General features: G+C 39.8%; 1 protein-coding gene across 3 annotated transcripts; it reads left to right on the top strand.

Moving 5' to 3' along the window:
* Positions 1–3,798: 3,798 nt before the first annotated feature.
* On the top strand, positions 3,799–17,814 carry LOC127436063 (ADP-dependent glucokinase-like). Of its 3 annotated transcripts, XM_051689989.1 has the most exons (8): positions 3,799–4,130; positions 6,063–6,309; positions 7,469–7,694; positions 9,027–9,089; positions 9,209–9,329; positions 9,607–9,803; positions 12,517–12,615; positions 14,764–17,814. In XM_051689989.1, the coding sequence occupies exons 2-8, from the start codon at positions 6,077–6,079 to the stop codon at positions 15,331–15,333; spliced, it is 1,509 nt and encodes a 502-aa protein (XP_051545949.1). In that variant the 5' UTR covers positions 3,799–4,130; positions 6,063–6,076; the 3' UTR covers positions 15,334–17,814. The 3 variants fall into 3 exon arrangements, with proteins under 3 accessions (XP_051545949.1, XP_051545947.1, XP_051545948.1); XM_051689987.1 differs by lacking the exon at positions 3,799–4,130 and having other exon boundaries at positions 5,940–6,309; positions 14,764–17,802; XM_051689988.1 differs by lacking the exon at positions 3,799–4,130 and having other exon boundaries at positions 5,941–6,309; positions 14,767–17,801.
* The last annotated feature ends 16 nt before the right edge of the window (positions 17,815–17,830 follow it).

The following is a 17,830-nucleotide window of genomic DNA, read 5'->3' as shown; positions in this document are numbered from 1 at the left end:
CCAGAACTCGATCAGCACTGTACTGAACATATTTACATTAAACTGAAGTAATGGAGAATTTAGCAGCCATATCACCCTACAGCTCTTACCTGGTTGCCCACTGAAGCTAAGCAGGGTTGAGCCTGGCCAGTACCTGGATGGGACACCTCCTGGGGAAACTAAGGTTACTGCTGGAAGAGGTATTAGGGAGGCCAGCAGGGGGTGTTCACCCTGCGGTCTGTGTGGGTCCTAATGCCCCAGTGTAGTGATGGGGACAATATACTGTAAAAAAGCACCGTACTTCGGATGAGATCCGAGGTCCTGACTCTCTGTAGGGCACTTCTTGTAAAGAGTAGGAGTGTAACCCTGGTGTCCTGGCCAGATTCCCCCCATTGGCCCTTATCTATCATGGCCTCCTAATAATCCCCATCCCTGAACTGGATGTATTACTCTACTCTCTCCTCTCCACCAATAGCTGGTGTGTGGTGAGCGTACTGGCGCACTATGGCTGCCATCGCATCATCCAGGTGGATATTGTACACTGGTGGTGGTTGAGGAGATTCTCCCTATACTATGTAAAGCGCTTTGAGTGCCTAGAAAAGCGCTATATAAATGTAAGTTATTATTATTATTTGCTGACTGCATTCTCATTTAGAAACTGCTGCAAGTGCCATCTGCACTTCAAAAATCCATATCAGGTAAATGAGTTTGTTGTCTCTGGGGATCACTAAAAATTGTTGGGAAAAAGTTTGGGAAAAAAAACCCTACTATGTTCTTCTGGTAATTGCCTATTGACAAAAGTTTAAATAAATGCAGCAAGTTTAATTGCTTTATACGAACTCTGATTAGGCTCACTTAAAATAATGCTGTAGATCAGGACATACTGTATTATGCATCGATTTTGTTAAGGTAATAAAACAGAGAGGACATATGGTACAAATTTGAAATGGCCACTCCAATACCTTGACTTTGTTGTCCTTAAGCCATTTTGCCACAATTTTGGAGGTATGCTTGGGGTCATTGTCCATTTGGAAGACCCATTTGCGACCGAGCTTCAACTTCCTGGCTGATGTCTTGAGATGTTGCTTCAATATATCCACATAATTTCCCTTCCTCATGATGCCATCTATTTTGTGAAGTGCACCAGTCCCTCTTGCAGCAAAGCACCCCCACAACATGATGCTGCCACCCCCATGGATCACGGTTGGGATGGTGTTCTTCGGCTTGCAAGCCTCACCCCTTTTCCTCCAAACATAATGATGGTCATTATGGCCAAATGGCTACATTTTTGTTTCATCAGACCAGAGGACAATTCTCCAGAAAGTAAGATCTTTGTCCCCATGTGCACTTGCAAACTGTAGTCTGGCTTTTTTATGGTGGTTTTGGAGCACTGGCTTCTTCCTTGCTGTGTAGCCTTTCAGGTTATGTCAATATAGGACTCGTTTTACTGTGGATATAGATACTTGTCTACCTGTTTCCTCCAGCATCTTCACAAGATCCTTTGCTGTTGTTCTGGGATTGATTTGTACTTTTCGCATCAAACTACATTATCTCCTGAGCAGTATGATGGCTGCGTGGTCCCATGGTGTTTATACTTGCATACTATTGTTTGTACAGATGAATGTGGTACCTTCAGGTGTTTGGAAATTACTCCCAAGTATGAACCAGACTTGTGGAGGTCCACAATTTTTTTCTGAGGTCTTGGCTGATTTCTTTTGATTTTCCCATGATGTCAAGCAAAGAGGCACTGAGTTTGAAGGTAGGCATTAAAATACATCCACATGTACACCTCCAATTCAGTACACCTCCTATCAGAAGCTAATTGGCTAAAGGCTTGGCATCATTTTCTGGAATGTTCCAAGCTGCTTAAAGGCAAAGTTAACTTAGTGTATGTAAACTTCTGACCCACTGGAATTGTGATATAGTCAATTAAAAGTGAAACAATCTGTCTGTAAACAACTGTTGGAAAAATTACTCGTGTCATGCACAAAGTAGATGTCCTAAACGACTTGCCAAAACTATATATTGCTAATATTAAATCTGTGGAGTGTTTAAAAAATGAGTTTTAATGACTTCAACCTAAGTGTATGTAAACTGTAAATACCTCTTGTTCGTATGGCTTTGCACAATTAATAATAATAATAATAATAATAATAATAATTTAAACAAAACATGACGTGATGTTTCATTCTCTTTTAAAATGTTTAATTTATTTATTTATTTTTTATCTCTAATGTCATGTTTTATGTGTATAAATTATATGTGAATATTCCCAACTCTCTGACAGTGCGGTCTCTGTATGAGATATATGATTTTTTTCATCATATTTCTGAAATATCTAAAATATGTCTTCATTAAACTAAAAATGGATGGAAAGACATGTCTTACTGGCGAAATTAAAAAACAGGTACACTGAGTGTCTTCAGAGATTATTTAGCAGAGAAAGGCCACTTCTATTGAAATTAATGAGAGAAATTGGAACGCTCAACCAAGAAGCTCTAGCACAACAGTCAACGGATGTAGAAAGGAAGTCCCGCCTTACAGTTAAAAGAGCCAATCACGTTTTAGATACAGAAATCGCCTGTCAATCAACTTGACAACGCGCATGCGCATTAGCTACACAAGACTGGAAAATTGCGTTTTTTTTTTTTTTTTTAAGCATAATCTGAGGTAAAGAAGCACAATTTATGATTCCAGTGTTATCAGATTTTACTGCTGTTTTGAAATATGTTCTTTGATCGTAATCTCGACCAACCGTATTTGAGATGTTGGTCTTTCTCCATTCAAGTTGATTGGAGCTGCACTGGCATGACTGGAAATAGCCCCCCCGAGAGCGTTCCAAAGATGGCCAAAAGTGGACTGACTTTCTAGAAAGACTTTGGTGTCTTTTTCATCATATTTATTTTCATTTAAAAGCAACAGAATTTAAACTGCATCCACTTTATTAACAACAAAGCCCATGAACGTGAATCACGCGATATCTGCCTTTGATCTCTAACGGCTGATCCACTACGAGAAGTGAGAACTGTCCGACTTGACAGCACTTATTTGACTCCTCCCCTGACTGCACCAGCCTCCTCTCGTCTACTTTTAAAAGCCAGACGTTTGGCATCTCAAATATGGAGTTATACTTGTGCCACAATTCTGCGTGCATAAAATTATATTTTGAGCGCACAAAAGAATTTCTGCATGTGCATGATATTTTGAGCATGCAAAAAGGTATTTTGCACGCAGAGTGGGTAGGAGGAGAAAGCAAAATTTAAGGATTCTGAGCAAATTCACATTCAAATACATTTTATTGAAGCGCAAAATTGATTTTTGTTTGCTCAAAATGAATTTATCCTTGCAAGAAGAAACATTGCTTTACAAAACTCAGTTCAAGCGCTTACAAAATAATTTTTTGCACTTAAAATATCATCTTGCGCATGCAAAATAACTTTTTGTGCGCTGAATTTCATCTTGCGTGTGCAGAATTGTTTTTTGTGTGTGCTCAAAATATCATCTTGCGCGTGCAGAATTTTTTGTGCTCAAAATATCATCTTGCACATGTGGAAAAAAATGTTTTGCTCTCAAAATATAACCTTATGCGTGCAGACATTTTTTTGTGTGTGCTCAAAATATCATCTTGCGTGTGCAGATTTTTTTTTTTTTTATTTTATTTTTGCACAAAATATAATTTTGCGCATGCAGAATTGTGGCACATATATAACTCCATACTCAAGAGCGTCCACTCAACGTGATGTTCCGACTACGTCACTGAAGCGCGATCGTATTTTATAGCTCCATGAGCACGATGACGCCTCTGATTGGTTACTCGAGTTCGCTTCACGGATATGTAGCTGCAATGCTAACCAGTTTTCCAAAGACAAAAGCACTATTTAGAAAAATATAAGGATTAAACTCTGAAAACGAAACGCATTTTGGAACAAATTTGCTCTCAAACTATTTTAATTTGCAAGTTTATCCCCAAGCCCTATGGGGTTTTGATCTGTAAATACTTACTATTATCATCTGGAGCGAGTGGATTGACTCGTCACTACAAGGGACTCTTTTCCTCAAACAACAAGGGCAACACAACTCCACTTCAACCTCACACACACACACACACACACACAGTCTCTGTCTCGTGTCTCGCGTTTATCATCTGTCAGGTTAGTGATCTGTCCATCTGATCTGTCTTCATGTGTCAGCTTAAAGATAAACTGTTTAACCTTGTTGTTGTGTAAACTGTTGGTTTGTGTGCTATGTGGCTAGCTCATGTTAGCTCATTGATTTCACTCTCAACATGTTTCTTTCTGATCTGAAATGTAGTTTTTGTTCAAACATAATTTTAAATAACTAAAATGTCCCAGCTGATCAAAGAAAGAGGTCTGCTTTTATTTGTCGTGTTGATTTTAAGCCTCATAAATGTGCATTAATAGGTTGTTTGCACTTGCTACCAATGATTCCACTGTATAATGGATTTAAGTGACATATAATCAGCTTTCAAACACTATTTGAGATGTGATATTTTAAGAAAGATATTTGCACATGTACATGCATATGTTATTTACAGCTGTGGTCAGTATTATAAATAGATATGCACTGATTTCATGGGGTAAACCTGTAGTCTGCTGGTTACTTACTGTGGCTGGTTGAGAGTAGTTTCATATGTTGCTGTGTGCTCCTTTGAATATAGTAAAGTTATTGATGTAACAAAACATTGATGTGTCATTGAATGGTTATTATACTCATGTACAGTGGTATTTATAAAGTACTTCCTTGGTACATGTCCAAGAAAGCCATGTTAATACCATGGCATGTAAAATAGCATGTTAATGTTAAAAAAACCACAGAAAAAAAAAAAAAAAACCAGGGTCTTACCCTGGTACCATGCCCAAAAAACATAATATTTCCATAGTAAATGTAAAAAACACGGTATTACCATGATACAAATCCAAAAACCACAGTATTACCATAGTACAAGTCCAAAAAACATGGTATTATCTCAGTATGATTCCGGAAAAACAACACGATATTACCATAGTATGAGTAAAAAACATGGTATTACCATGTTGCATGACAAGTCCAAAAAAACAGAAACAGAATGAGTCCAAAACAAAAGTATTACTATAGTACGAGCCCCAAAAAAATCACGGTATTACCATAGCACAAGTCCAAATAGATCATGGTATTACAGTAGTATGTGAGTAAAAAAAACCCACAGTATTACCATTGTACGAGTCCAAAAAACATGGTATAACTATAGGACGAGCCCCCAAAAAACACACAATATTGCCACTGTATAAGTCGAAAAGCCACCATAGTACAATAAAAAAAAAAAAAACAACCTTGGGATTACCATAGTACGAGTCCCAAAAAACACAGTATTACCATAAGTCCAAAAAGATCATTATCATAGTATGTGTCTGTGATGAGGAGGAGGGCGTGGCCGGGCCATGATGATGCACGGCCGGCGCTGAATTAGTCACTGCCGGCCACCGATAGCTGGAGGACTCGCTGCCATCTGCCGGGGGAGGAGCGAGCTGGCGTCCGCCAGAGGGCGGAGGAGCGGTTGAGGACCAGGCGACAGCGCGTCCGGGAGCCGGCGAGCAATTTTCTCTCTCTCTCTCTCTCTCTCTCTCTCTCTCTGTGTCTCTGCTCGCCCTTTCCCTCTCCCCACGCCTCCCCTCATCTCTCCCCCAGGTTCACAGGAGGCGGGGTGGATCACCGGCTGACAGAACGGACGGAAGGGCAGAGTCTCCCCTCCAGAGATGGGGTGGGGGGTATTGGTCAGACTGGTGGCACCCTGGCCTGAATCGGGCGGGGGAAGAGTGTGACTAGGAGGAGGGTGTGGCCGGGCCGTGATGATGCACGGCCGGCGCTGAATCAGCTGATCAGCGGGAGAGCAAGATAAAGGGGAGCCGGAGGCGCCAGTTCGAGAGAGAGGCCGTGTTGCATGTGTGTCTGTGTTTATGTTTGTTTAATGTTGAGTTTCTTATTAAACTTTGTTTACTGTTCAGCCGGTTCCTGCCTCCTCCTTGCCCGTCCTTTATCCGTTACAGTGTCCAAAAGACTTTTTTTTTTGTGTGTGTCACAAGTAGATAGTGTTGAGGTCATGTGGAGAAAGGCTGTGCTGGTGGCAGTGTTGGCGTTTGGGATGGGATACCTGTACCACACCGACCCAGAACTACCAGCTCGTGTCCTGAACTATGTCAGCAAATCCCTGCTGCAGGTGCAGCCGAGTGGTGGGTCCGAGCCCCGCCCCCAGATCCTGGAGGAGTCCATTGCCCGCGCCTGGCAGACCCTGATCATCGCTCCTGCCCGTCGCTGGGGCAGAGTCGCTGTTGGGTGAGTTTATCTGGCTGTGGATCTGCTGCTGGACATTTTTCGACTATGAAAAAATCTGTTCTTTCTTTCAAACATTCAATCAAACAAACAAACAAATGTTGATTATTTTTTTTTAGTAATTTCTTTACATTTTTCATTCAGATATGTTTGGTAGTTCCATAGTTGTAGGATTCTTTCATTTGTTTGTTTTTTTGATTTTCTTTATCTATTAACTAATCAATCAGCAAGCAAAAGATGTTTGTATTTAAAAATTGGCTGTGGTAGATTAAATATAATCTATTCAGTGTTTTAATCAGATATTTAAGGGACAGTAGTTTCGTAGTTGGGTCTATTTTCGTTCAGTTTTTTGTTGTTTGTTATTTCTTTGGTTTGTTCTTTTTGTTTGATCTTTTGTTTGATCTTTCTTTTTTGTCTTTTTTTGTTGAATTCGTTTTTTTAAATTTATTCTTTTATCTGATCCTTCATTTGTTTTGTTTGTTCTGTCTTTCGTTTGTTCTTTTGTTTTTGTTGGTTCTTTTATTTCTTTTGCTTGTTATTGTTAGTTAATTCCTTGATTTTGATCTTTCATTTGTTTTTTTCGTTTGTTCTTTTGCTTGATATTGCTTTCGTTTGTTTTTGTTCATTCATTCTTTATTTTGTTCAATCAATTAAAAAAATCTAACTTTTTTCAATTATGGGCTGTGGTTGATTCATCCTTAGCGTAGTTGTAGGTATCTTTTCAATATTTTGTTTATTTCTTTTGTTTGTTCTTTCATTCTGATGATCATTTGTTTGTTTCGTTCATTCTATTTTTATTCATTCTGTTCTTCTATCAATCCATCATCAAACAAACTTTATTTTTAATAATTGGTTGTTGTATGGTAGTTCTGTAGTTATAGGTTTCTTTTAGCTGTTTCTTTCGTTTGTTATTTCATTTGTTCAGTCTTTCATTTTGACAATCGTTCTTTCTTCCTTTCTATCAATCCATCAACAAACATTTGTTTTAATAATTAGTTGTTACTGATTCATTTATTCATTCATATTTATAGGATAGTTCTAATCACACTTTCTCTCTCTGTATGATGACATGCACCCACAAGAAACACAGCAGGTGAGAGTAATTACAGTTTCTTTTGTTTTACAGCCCTTTATGAGTGTGTTTCTCTGACTCCTCCCTCAGGGTGAATGCCTGTGTAGATGTGGTGGTTTCTGGGGTGGGGTTGCTCCAGGCTTTAGCCTTGGAACCAGGATCAGGCAGGGACCATGAGGTGCTACACAGCAAAGAAGACCTGAAAGAAGCCTTCGTCCACTACATGGGAAAGGGTGCAGCCGCAGAACGCTTCTTCTCCGATAAACAGGTTTTTCAAAGGATCGCACGGGCGGCTGCGGAATATCCCGGTGCTCAGGTAGGCATTGAAGTGTTTTAAGACAAGAGGGATAGTTTTTGAGGTGGGTTACATTGCTTTCCCCATGGGAGTGGAGAGTGATTAGACTGAGATTAGCCGGTCTTTGAATGAGCCAAGTTGTCAAACCAGTCTTAACTGCTCTAAAAAGCTACAAATGGTTTACTTACAATCGTCTCTGCATATTAAGTTGGGATAGGAGAAAGCATTTTAACAAAGAAAATATTATCTTACAAGATTCTCTTCAAACTGGTGCGCTGATATGACAGTAGTCGACCAGAAAGAGAAAACTGACCGTAGAAGACCGTTTATACTTCTTCTTTCGGCTGCTCCCGTTAGGGGTCGCCATAGCGGACCATCCGTGATCCGCATATTTGACTTGGCACAGGTTTTACGCCGGATGCCCTTCCTGATGCAACGGACTCTCACTTACACCTACGTGGCAATTTAGAGTCTCCAATTCACTTAACCTGCATGTTTTTTTTTGACTTGTGGGGGAAACCGGAGCACCTGGAGAAATCCCACACGAACACGGGGAGAACACGCAGAAGACTGTTTATACTAATGTATGAAAATAGCGCCCCTTGTGGCAGCTCTGAGAATGCATGTACATTGGCGTTAACGTACTTGCATTTCAGGCCTTAATTATCAGTGAAGTTTAGAATTGATACCATGTGCAAGTTTGGTTTAGAGGGGTATTCGAGACGATCTCAGCCTTGTCCAGTTTGTATTTTTAGGTGGATTTCAGTGGTACGTTTTGTAGCAGTGTTTCTGTATTATTCCCATAATATCTGGTTTAATTTTGGCACGTGTTGTAATGGGATCTGCCTCTCAAGATCAGACCGTTTTAATTTGAATGCAGGAGAGCGTCTGTGGAGGGATTGAGTTTCTGTGTCAAATTTAATTCTGCATAATCAACAGTAATTAATAGGTACAGCACAGTGTTCTGAATTAGACTGGTGCAGTTAAATGATCTTTTAATCGAATGACATGTAATTTGTTGTTAGCTAGCGGTATTTACTTTATAGAATGTGTTTATGAAATATATTTGTAATCATTTTAAGGGACCGTTCAGATTGATCGTGTTCTTGCGTTTAAAAACAAAAAGCTAGACGCTGCACAATGAATGGAAAAGAAACGCAGGGGTCTAGGGATGTTTTAGAAAAATGCAGCGCTCATGCACTTGATGCTGGTAAACAGTGAGATGCTGCATGTTTCCATAGAAAAACAGTGCGTATGGATGCAAAAACACATACAGTGTGAACAGCCCCTAAGGAGATCAGATGTTTAAGATTTGCTGTGAATAATGACTTCCATTTTTCTTATTTCATACAGCTCTATGTAGGCGGAAACGCTGCTCTGATTGGCCAGAAATTGGTGTCCCACCCCCAGCTAGTGGTGAGTATCTGTTCTACAGAAGCTAGTTGTAATTATTGACTGTAAAATCATCAAATCATATTTGCATGATCTACATGTGATTGGCTGTAGTTTACTAAACCGCATGTGTGTTCTCTCAGGTCCTGTTGTGTGGTCCAGTGGGGCCGAAGCTTCATGAATTGCTGGATGAACAGATCGTGGTCCCGCCTGAATCTTTGCAGGAGACGGATGAGTACCATCTTATCCTGGAGTATAAATCAGGTGGGATTCGCCAACCATGGTACTAATAACTAGCATAATACCCCAAACACATCATCCCTGAGAAACAATGACAAAACAGGCTGTTAGAGTACAGAAAAGTTGAAAATAATGTGAAATGGCATTTGCAACACGTTTAACTTCAGTAATGTAACATGTTCCTGAGGTAGGGTGGGACTTGATCCATTGGGATTTGATTAGACTGTTAAAACTGGGCAGTAATATTAGTGTTAGGGTTTATGTGTTGCCGCTAAAGTGTATACTATGTCGCTCCCTACAGGTGAACAGTGGGGTTCCTCGCGAGCGCCTCAGGCTAACCGTTTCATTTTGTCCCACGACGTGTCCAACGGTGAAATGAGTGCTCTGGAGATGTTCGTAGCCAGTCTGGAGGAGTTTCGGCCCGACCTAGTGGTTCTTTCTGGGCTGCATATGATGGAAGGAATGGGTCGGGACCTCTGGGAGAACCGACTGAAAGAGGTTAGTCCGGACTCTGTATTCAGGGTCAAAAATGGTTTCTGGATTCTGTATTAATATGCCATAAAAAGTGTACATTTAGGCTAATTATATAACCTATATACAGTGGCAAGAAAAAGTATGTGAACCCTTTAGGATTAGCTGGTTTTCTGCATTAATTGGTCATAAAATGTGATCTCATCTTTATCAAAGTCACAAGTATAGACAAACACAATGTGCTTAATCTAACAACACACAAACAATTATAATCTTTCATGTCTTTATTGAACACATCCCATAAAACAATCACAGTGTATGTTGGAAAAAGTAAGTGAACAACTGGTCAGTCACCCTTTGACAGCAATAACCTCAACCAAACGTTCTGTTTAGATCGAACACACACAGGCGTATCTTTTGATAACTACACAAACACAGGCATGTCGTATTATATACAGTACATATTGCAAAAAGTGTTTGAAACCGTTCGCACCAAAAACCTCAAGACACATTAAACAGAATATTTTATAGAAAAGTACTTTTATGTGCACAAGGTTCACTAAACCAGGGTGTACCTGCACAGGAAACTGTAAAGAAAATGTGTACTGAGATAAATCCAAAAACACACACAGGTGTAAGACAGAAGGACAAAAAACGACTATTGTCTGACTTTTAAACGGTTTAAGCAAGTGTGTTTGTGTGCTACTTCGTACCAAAGAGCAAAATGCAGAAGAAAAAAGCGTGAAAATCTCGTTTACTCATTTTAATTGTTATCCACTAAAATAAATCTGCCATTTTTTTTCCATTTAAACCAGGACATATTTTGGAAAAATATAATTTTTGGGGAAGTTAGATTTTGCACTATTTCTAGGTCACTTATCAAATAGGCAAATTTGTATTATTGATCACATTAACTCTTTTGTACAGAAGAGTCCGAATTTCTTACTTCCTTAAAATGACACAAGATGCTCTCTGGAATACTCTAAAATCATGCTGGATAACATGGAAAATCAATTTAACCCTCCTACGGTATTCTGTCATTTTTGGCCGAAATAAAATTTTTAAATTAAAATAAAAGGTAGCTGCGCAAACCTCAGACCTGCACAACGTTTAGAAGAAATTTTGGAGCATTCTTCCTTACAGAACTGTTTCAGCTCAGACATATTCTTAGGATGTCTGGTGTGAACGTCTCTCTTGAGGTCATTCCACAGCATCTTTATTGGGATAAGGTCTGGGCTCTGACTGGGACACTCCAAAAGGTGAATTTTCTTTTTTTGAAGCCATTCTGTAGTGGAGCTACTTCGATGTTTAGGGTCATTGTGCTGCTGTATCACCCAACTTCTACTGAGCTTCAGCTGGCGCAGAGCAACCCTGACATTATCCTGTAGGATATCTTGATAAACTTGGGAATTCATTTTTCCCTCGATGATGACAAGCGGTACTGGCCCCAAAGCAGCAAAGCAGCCCCAAATCATGACACTTCCTCCACCGTACTTCACCGTTGGGATGATGTTTTCATGTTGGTATGCGGTGCCCTTTTGTACACTATACGTAGTGCTGTGTGTTCTTCCCAAACAATTCAACCTTAGTTTCATCAGTCCACAAAACATTTTCTCAGTATCGTTGTTGAGTGTCAAAGTGGTCTTTGGCAAACTTCAGGAGCGCAGCAACGTTTTGGTTGGAAAGCAGCGGCTTACTTCGTGGTGTCCCGCCATGGACACCATGCCTGTTTAATGTTTTCTGTATAGTAGACTCATGAACAGAGATGTTAACCAGTTCCAATGATTCCTTCAAGTCTTTATCTGTCACTCTAGGGATCTTTTTGACCTAATTGATCATTCTGTGGTGTGCCCTTTGAGTCATCTTAGCTGGACGGCCACTTCTAGTGAGAGTACCCATAGTACTAAATCATCTCCATTTATAGACAATTTGTCTAACTGTGGACAGATGAATATCTAAGCTCTTCGAGATAACTTTGTAACCCTTTCCAGCTTATGCAAAGCAACAATTCTTGATCGTAGGTCTTCTGAGATCCCTTTATTGCGAGGCATGGTCCACGTCAGCAGATGCTTCTTATGAATAACAAACTCGAAAAAAGTCAAAGTAGCTCTAACCCACACCTCCCATCTCGTTTCATTATTTGGGTGCCAGGTTTGCCAACTCCTGACTCTAATTAGCTTTTGATAATCTCATTAGCCTAGGGATTCACATACCTTTTCCAACCTACACTGTGAATGTTTGAATGATGTATTCAGCATGTACAAGAACAATACAATAATATGTGTGTTATTAGTTAAAACAGATTATGTTTGTTCATTACTGTAACCTAGATGAAGATTAAACCAGATTTTAAGACAAATGTATACATAAATGCAGGTAATTCCAAAGGGTTCACGTAATATTATTTATTTTTTATTGTGATTATTATAGTTAATAAATGTTCTATTTATCAAACATTGGTGACTTAGCAATATTCCATGAGAGGCCATACATTACAGTGATTTTAAGACTTTTTAAGGGTTTTCGCACAATGTCTTGGTTAACAACGGCACTTAACCTTAGTAAAGTCATGGTAACTCGCAGCCTTTCGTGGCTTATTGCTTTAGTGTGAAATAATGAGCTTAAAATGCAAGTGTCTTGTTCAATACAAGCAAAAACAGTTCCAACAGAAAGTATCATTTGGTAAGTGTCCCTTTAGTTTTCTAGCTGTTTATGGTGTCTGTGTACTGATTGTCTGCAGGCAGTGGTGGCCATCTCAGATGTGAGGAACGACATGCCCATCCACCTGGAGCTGGCCAGTATGACGGACAAAGACTATATGAACAGAATCCTGCAGGAGGTAAATGTGTAGGTTTAACAGACACTTATGTTAAGTAGAAAAAGTTCCTTGATCTTTTGACATATAAGAGGTCATTGTACTCTAAAAACATACTGAAAGTTTCAGAACTCAAAACTTCCTCCTCACTGCAAAAAGAGCATTTGTTGAAACCAAGCTGCCAAAATGACTCGTTCTCTACTTCCTCCACATTGTGATGTCACACTGTGGTAGACATTTGCGTCTGACCGCCTCCACAACAACACATCAACGCCTACTTTACCTTTAATCACTTCCGTAGCCCCGCTCAGTATTGGTGAGCAATGAGATGGCAAGTAGAGAGAGCAGATCAGTCAAGAGCAGAGAGACAATCATAACATTCAAGTCTTAAAGGAGAAGCAGCACCTAAACCGAGCGTTTCTGACAGAGGGTCAGAATGAGGGTGGAAAATGATCGTGTTTTACAAATGTATGACTTTTTTGTTAAAAAAAAAAAAAAAACTTCACTAATATTATAAGTGAACCTCAAGGAACATATTAAAATAATCAAAGGCATTTCATGACCCCTTTAAAAAAGCAATCAAGTAGTGACTTCAGCCAGGTCTCCTAAGCAACCAAATTGGCCCGGTTGCTAGGGAGAGTAGAGTCACTTGGGGTAACCTCCTCGTGGTCGCTATAATGTGGTTCACTCTTGGTGGGGCACGTAGTGAGTTGTGCGTGGATGCCGCGGTGGATGGCGTGAAGCCTCCACATGTGCTTGGTCTCCGCGGTAACGCGCTCAACAAGCCACGGGATAAGATGCACGGATTGATGGCCTCAGATGCGGAGGCGACTGAGATTCGTCCTCCACCACCCGGATTGAGGCGAGTCACTGCGAGCACATTGGGAATCGGCATTCCAAATTGGGGAGAATAAAAAAACAAAAAAATTCTAAAAAAGCAATTAAGTATATAACTTCATTTCTTTTTATTGGGGCTGTCGATTTAACGTTTTTAGTGCAGTTAATTATATGAAAAAATAACGCCTTAAAAAAACTTAACGCAATTAGTCATGCCCCCTATCCATCCATAACTTCCATAATAAGGATTGTTCCAACCATCGGACCAGTTCTAACTTGATGTACCACCTTGATTTTTTTTTTTACAAATTTGTGGCAGTAGGGGGCATTCAGCGCTCCAGCTGTTCAGGTAACACGCCTCATCAAACTAACGAGCAGGCAGCGTATTTGGACTTTTACGTCACTTTTTGCATTGTCTAAATGCTTTACTTGTCTGCTGCCACAATATATGTTTATGATGTAATGTACTAATTATCATTACTTGGGAGCTTTTTTTCAGTGAATATTAATACGTGATTAATTGCATTTACTTCGGTTAATAATTGGCACATCGTGCAATTAATTTGACTAAAAATTTGATTTAAAAATGCCAGGCTTTCTAGACACACTGTCTGTGCACGTACTGTGCTGATGACAAAATTTGCATCATGTCAGGTCTCCTAAGCAACCAAATTGGCCCGGTTGCTAGGGAGGGTAGAGTCACATGGGGTAAACTCCTCGTGGTCGCTATAATGTGGTTCGTTCTCAGTGGGGCGCGTGGTGAGTTGAGCGTGGTTGCCGCAGTGGATGGCGTGAATCCTCCACTCGTGCTATGTCTCCGTGGCAACACGCTCAACAAGCCACACGATAAGATGTGCGGGTTGATGGTCTCAGACGCGGAGGCAACTGGGATTCGTCCTCCGCCACCCGGATTGAGGCGAGTTACTACACCACCACGAGGACTTGGAGCACATTGGGAACTGGGCATTCCAAATTGGGAGAAAAAGGGGAAACCCCCCCCCCCCAAAAAAAACAAAAAAAATATGCATCATGTACACTTTGCGCAAGATGTATCGGTACAGTGTATGTAAAGTTCGCAGTTGTATTTGTCGGTAAATTACAGAAATGACAGAAAAGCCTGTTCCTTGTTTGAATAAAGAAATTTGGGTATTGTAATGTAAATTCAAAACGTAATGGATTACTGTATTTGTTTATTCATAAAAAATGTAATCTGATTACAGAACGTGCACTATTTGTAATGCACTACTCTCAACACTGGTAATGCTATGTGTAATTTAGGCATTTTCATCTGTTTAACGCATACAACATTCAGGGTTCTTCGTACTCTTCTGTTAGCAGGTCGTGCCCATCGTGAACTCCATCGGTCTGAACGAACAGGAGCTGCTGTTTTTGGCACAGTCGGGAGGAGGTCCTCACGCCGACCTCACTTCCTGGAATGGCATACCCAACGTAGGCCGCGTCAGCGACATCCTCATGTGGATTCTGGAGCAGCACGGTCGGGCAGACCCAGAATCCGAAGCTGATCTAACCAGGATCCATTTCCACACACTGGCGTACCACATCCTGGCTACAGTGGACGGCCACTGGGGAAATCAGGTAGCAGCGGTGGCCGCGGGTGCCCGTGTTGCTAGCAGTCAAGCGTGTGGTCTGCAAACGGTGGATATTACTAAGGTTGTCCTCAAAGCTCCTTTAAACTTCTACAGTTCTTTCTCAGAACCAAGAGAGAGCCTAACGGTGGACCCGACGAGACCAGTCACCGCGTGGCGAAGAGGGAACGTTTTGTTCCATCTAACGCCGGTCTTGGTGTGCAAACAGCCACTTAGGACGGTGGGACTAGGGGACGCCATATCAGCAGAGGGACTTCTGTATTCTGAGATCGTGCCGCAGGCTTATTGGGAAATTTAGGATGTCTTTGAGGTCAAACTACAATCTTTTTGAAAACTCTTACTTGCCATTAGATCCTCTTCCTTGGCTAGAGACTTCCAAAGCAGTTCTAGGAATCAAAATAACAGGAAGAGAACATATTTTCAAGGTGTTCTAGGAAAAAGACTCAAGTTCATTCAAGTTCTGGCATGCAGTTCAAGTGCTTTGTCCTCGTCCCAGAGACTTTGTTGTTCCTACTTTCATCTGATTGTGAAAGATTGCACTGGATGCAATAATGTAAGCCAGCCTCTAATCCTTTTTTGTTTTGTTTTTAAAAAAAAAAAGGATAGTACAGCCATAAAGGAAACTTTTGACATCATTTACTCACGCTCTTGTCATTTTAAGGTCATATGACTTTGTATGTCCAAAAGTGCTCTTATTTAGAAATGGAGACGGATGGTGTTAAGCTCCAAAAATGACAACAAAGAGCCATGAAAGTATCATAAAAGACGTCCATATGACTTGGACACTATATTCCAAGTCTTCGTAAGCCATACGATGGTTTGTGTGTGGAACCGACCAAAATGTAAGTCGTTATTAGTTGAATATCTGTTTGAAAAGCTCTCAAATCTTGTTCAATGCTAATATGGCGCATCAAGGCGGACGGTTTGTCGTCAACCTGGAGCATCACATTCTGGCCATATTTGAATTTGGAGTGACATGAGGGCGAGTAAATGATAGAATTTTCATTTTTGGTGAAACTATTCCTTTAACTTTTTTTAGTCACACCTTTTAAATACACAAACACTCCTTTTATTTGACGGTTAGAACTTGGTGTATGAAAGTTAATAACTAGACAGGTCAAACTTTGGTGTTGGCTAGACAAAGCCTTTCTGACAGCTAGATACATAGATAATCAAGTAGACCTTCAGATAAAACCTTCAAAAAGATTATATTGCACACTTAAGCCGTGATATGGCAGACCTTGTTTGTGTTTGTTTACATGATAATTTTTTGACGGGTGGAGTTTGAATTAACGAGCTTCCCGCTGGTCCGTTTGAACATTCTGTCAATATTAGTCTATGGGATTTTTCAGATTTTTTTAATGTCCGCTGAGCGAAAACTGTACGGTTGGAAAGTCTGTGCCATGTTTGGTGAATGTAGCTTGAAAGCTCAAGGAGTCGTCACAATTGATAATTTTGATCTTGGTTTAGGGATTTGGGGAAAACTTTGTCAAGCCAACGTAATTATCAGAAACCAAATGTGTCGCTTTATTTTGGCTGTGATTTTTACCTTAAAAGTAGGCTTTATTTTCTTTAAAGGGATAGTTCATCGAAAAATTTAAATGATGGTATTCTCCCATACAATAAAAGTGAATGGTGACTGATGCTAACATTGTGCCTAGCGTCACCTTTTGTGTTCCTTTTGTTTACCTTTTGTGTTGTAAATCATACCAGTTTGGAACAACATGAGAGTGAGTTAATAATGAGAGAATTTTCATTTTCATTTTCATTTTTGGGCAAACTATCCCTTTAAGCAAAATACATATTTGTTTTGTATGATTATCTCTTTTGATTTGGGGGTGAAATCTAACCCAGACATTTCTTGATACTAGTAGGTGCTTACTTGATGGTATTGTGGCCATTATTCAGTGCACATAATCTTATTTAAATATTAAATACCACAAATTACTCTTGTCTTAAATGCATCTTAATACATGTTCTTAAGGGAGCGGGTGGGGAAAATAGCTGTAGGTTTTTGCCAGCATCACCATTTGTTCACTCTTAATTTTGATCAACAGAATATCTGTTTGTTTACGTTGGACTTCTGGTGAATCATGTACTGTAGGTAGCATTAACAATGACTGTTGAGATTTTATAATACTTCCTGTTTTTAAGAGTCATAAATACAGATCGTAAGTTGTTTGTAGATGGTTGTGGGCCCTGTTGCTTTGAAATTGTCCTCAATTACTCATACGAGTAGATTTTAACATGAATGGGCCCTGTTTCCTTTCTCAATACATGCTCCTGGTCTTATTGTGCACGATTCATTCGTTTACATTATTCCAAAGGAAAAAACAACAATTTAATCGTTATCTTTCATCAAAATGTAATAACTTCATTTACGTCACCAAGCCTCAGTCTTAACACTCCATGTTGATTGCAACACTGTTCGTTTCTCAGCCTCCAACTGGCAATATTGTAAATGGAATCAATTTTTATTATGATGTCATAATGTGTATTGTACTAATGGATAAACAAAACACTGTTTGAATCAGTTGTTCAAACATGGGAAAAGGTTAATGTTGTTTTGAGAAACTAGTACGTTTGTACATCCATGCAAGTTATAGACCAAAAAGCAAAGTCTTTTAACAGTTACTGGGCAAAACTAAGTCCTTTAATCATAACGTTACGACTAGAAATATTTAGCTCTGTTAACTTGAGTATGGAATATTTTTATATAAATAAATCTGTTCATCCAATTATGAAATGGCTTTGCGTTTCCTTTGTATTAGCATGCCGTTATGTTCGAAGGACCA

This window comes from Myxocyprinus asiaticus, chromosome 46 (assembly GCF_019703515.2).
Source record: "Myxocyprinus asiaticus isolate MX2 ecotype Aquarium Trade chromosome 46, UBuf_Myxa_2, whole genome shotgun sequence".
Taxonomy (NCBI): domain Eukaryota; kingdom Metazoa; phylum Chordata; class Actinopteri; order Cypriniformes; family Catostomidae; genus Myxocyprinus; species Myxocyprinus asiaticus.
Note: the sequence above shows the minus strand (reverse complement) of the source record. Positions and strands in the feature narration are given on the sequence as shown.

What these genes read in the sequence shown, in the direction of transcription:
- LOC127436063 (XM_051689987.1), top strand. Translation starts at nt 5,945, where the DNA reads ATGTTGAGTTTCTTATTAAACTTTGTTTACTGTTCAGCCGGTTCCTGC. An exon ending in TGGGGCAGAGTCGCTGTTGG is followed by an intron (nt 6,310 to 7,468) that starts GTGAGTTTATCT and finishes CTCCTCCCTCAG; the next exon opens with GGTGAATGCCTGTGTAGATG. An exon ending in TGAACAGAATCCTGCAGGAG is followed by an intron (nt 12,616 to 14,763) that starts GTAAATGTGTAG and finishes CTCTTCTGTTAG; the next exon opens with CAGGTCGTGCCCATCGTGAA.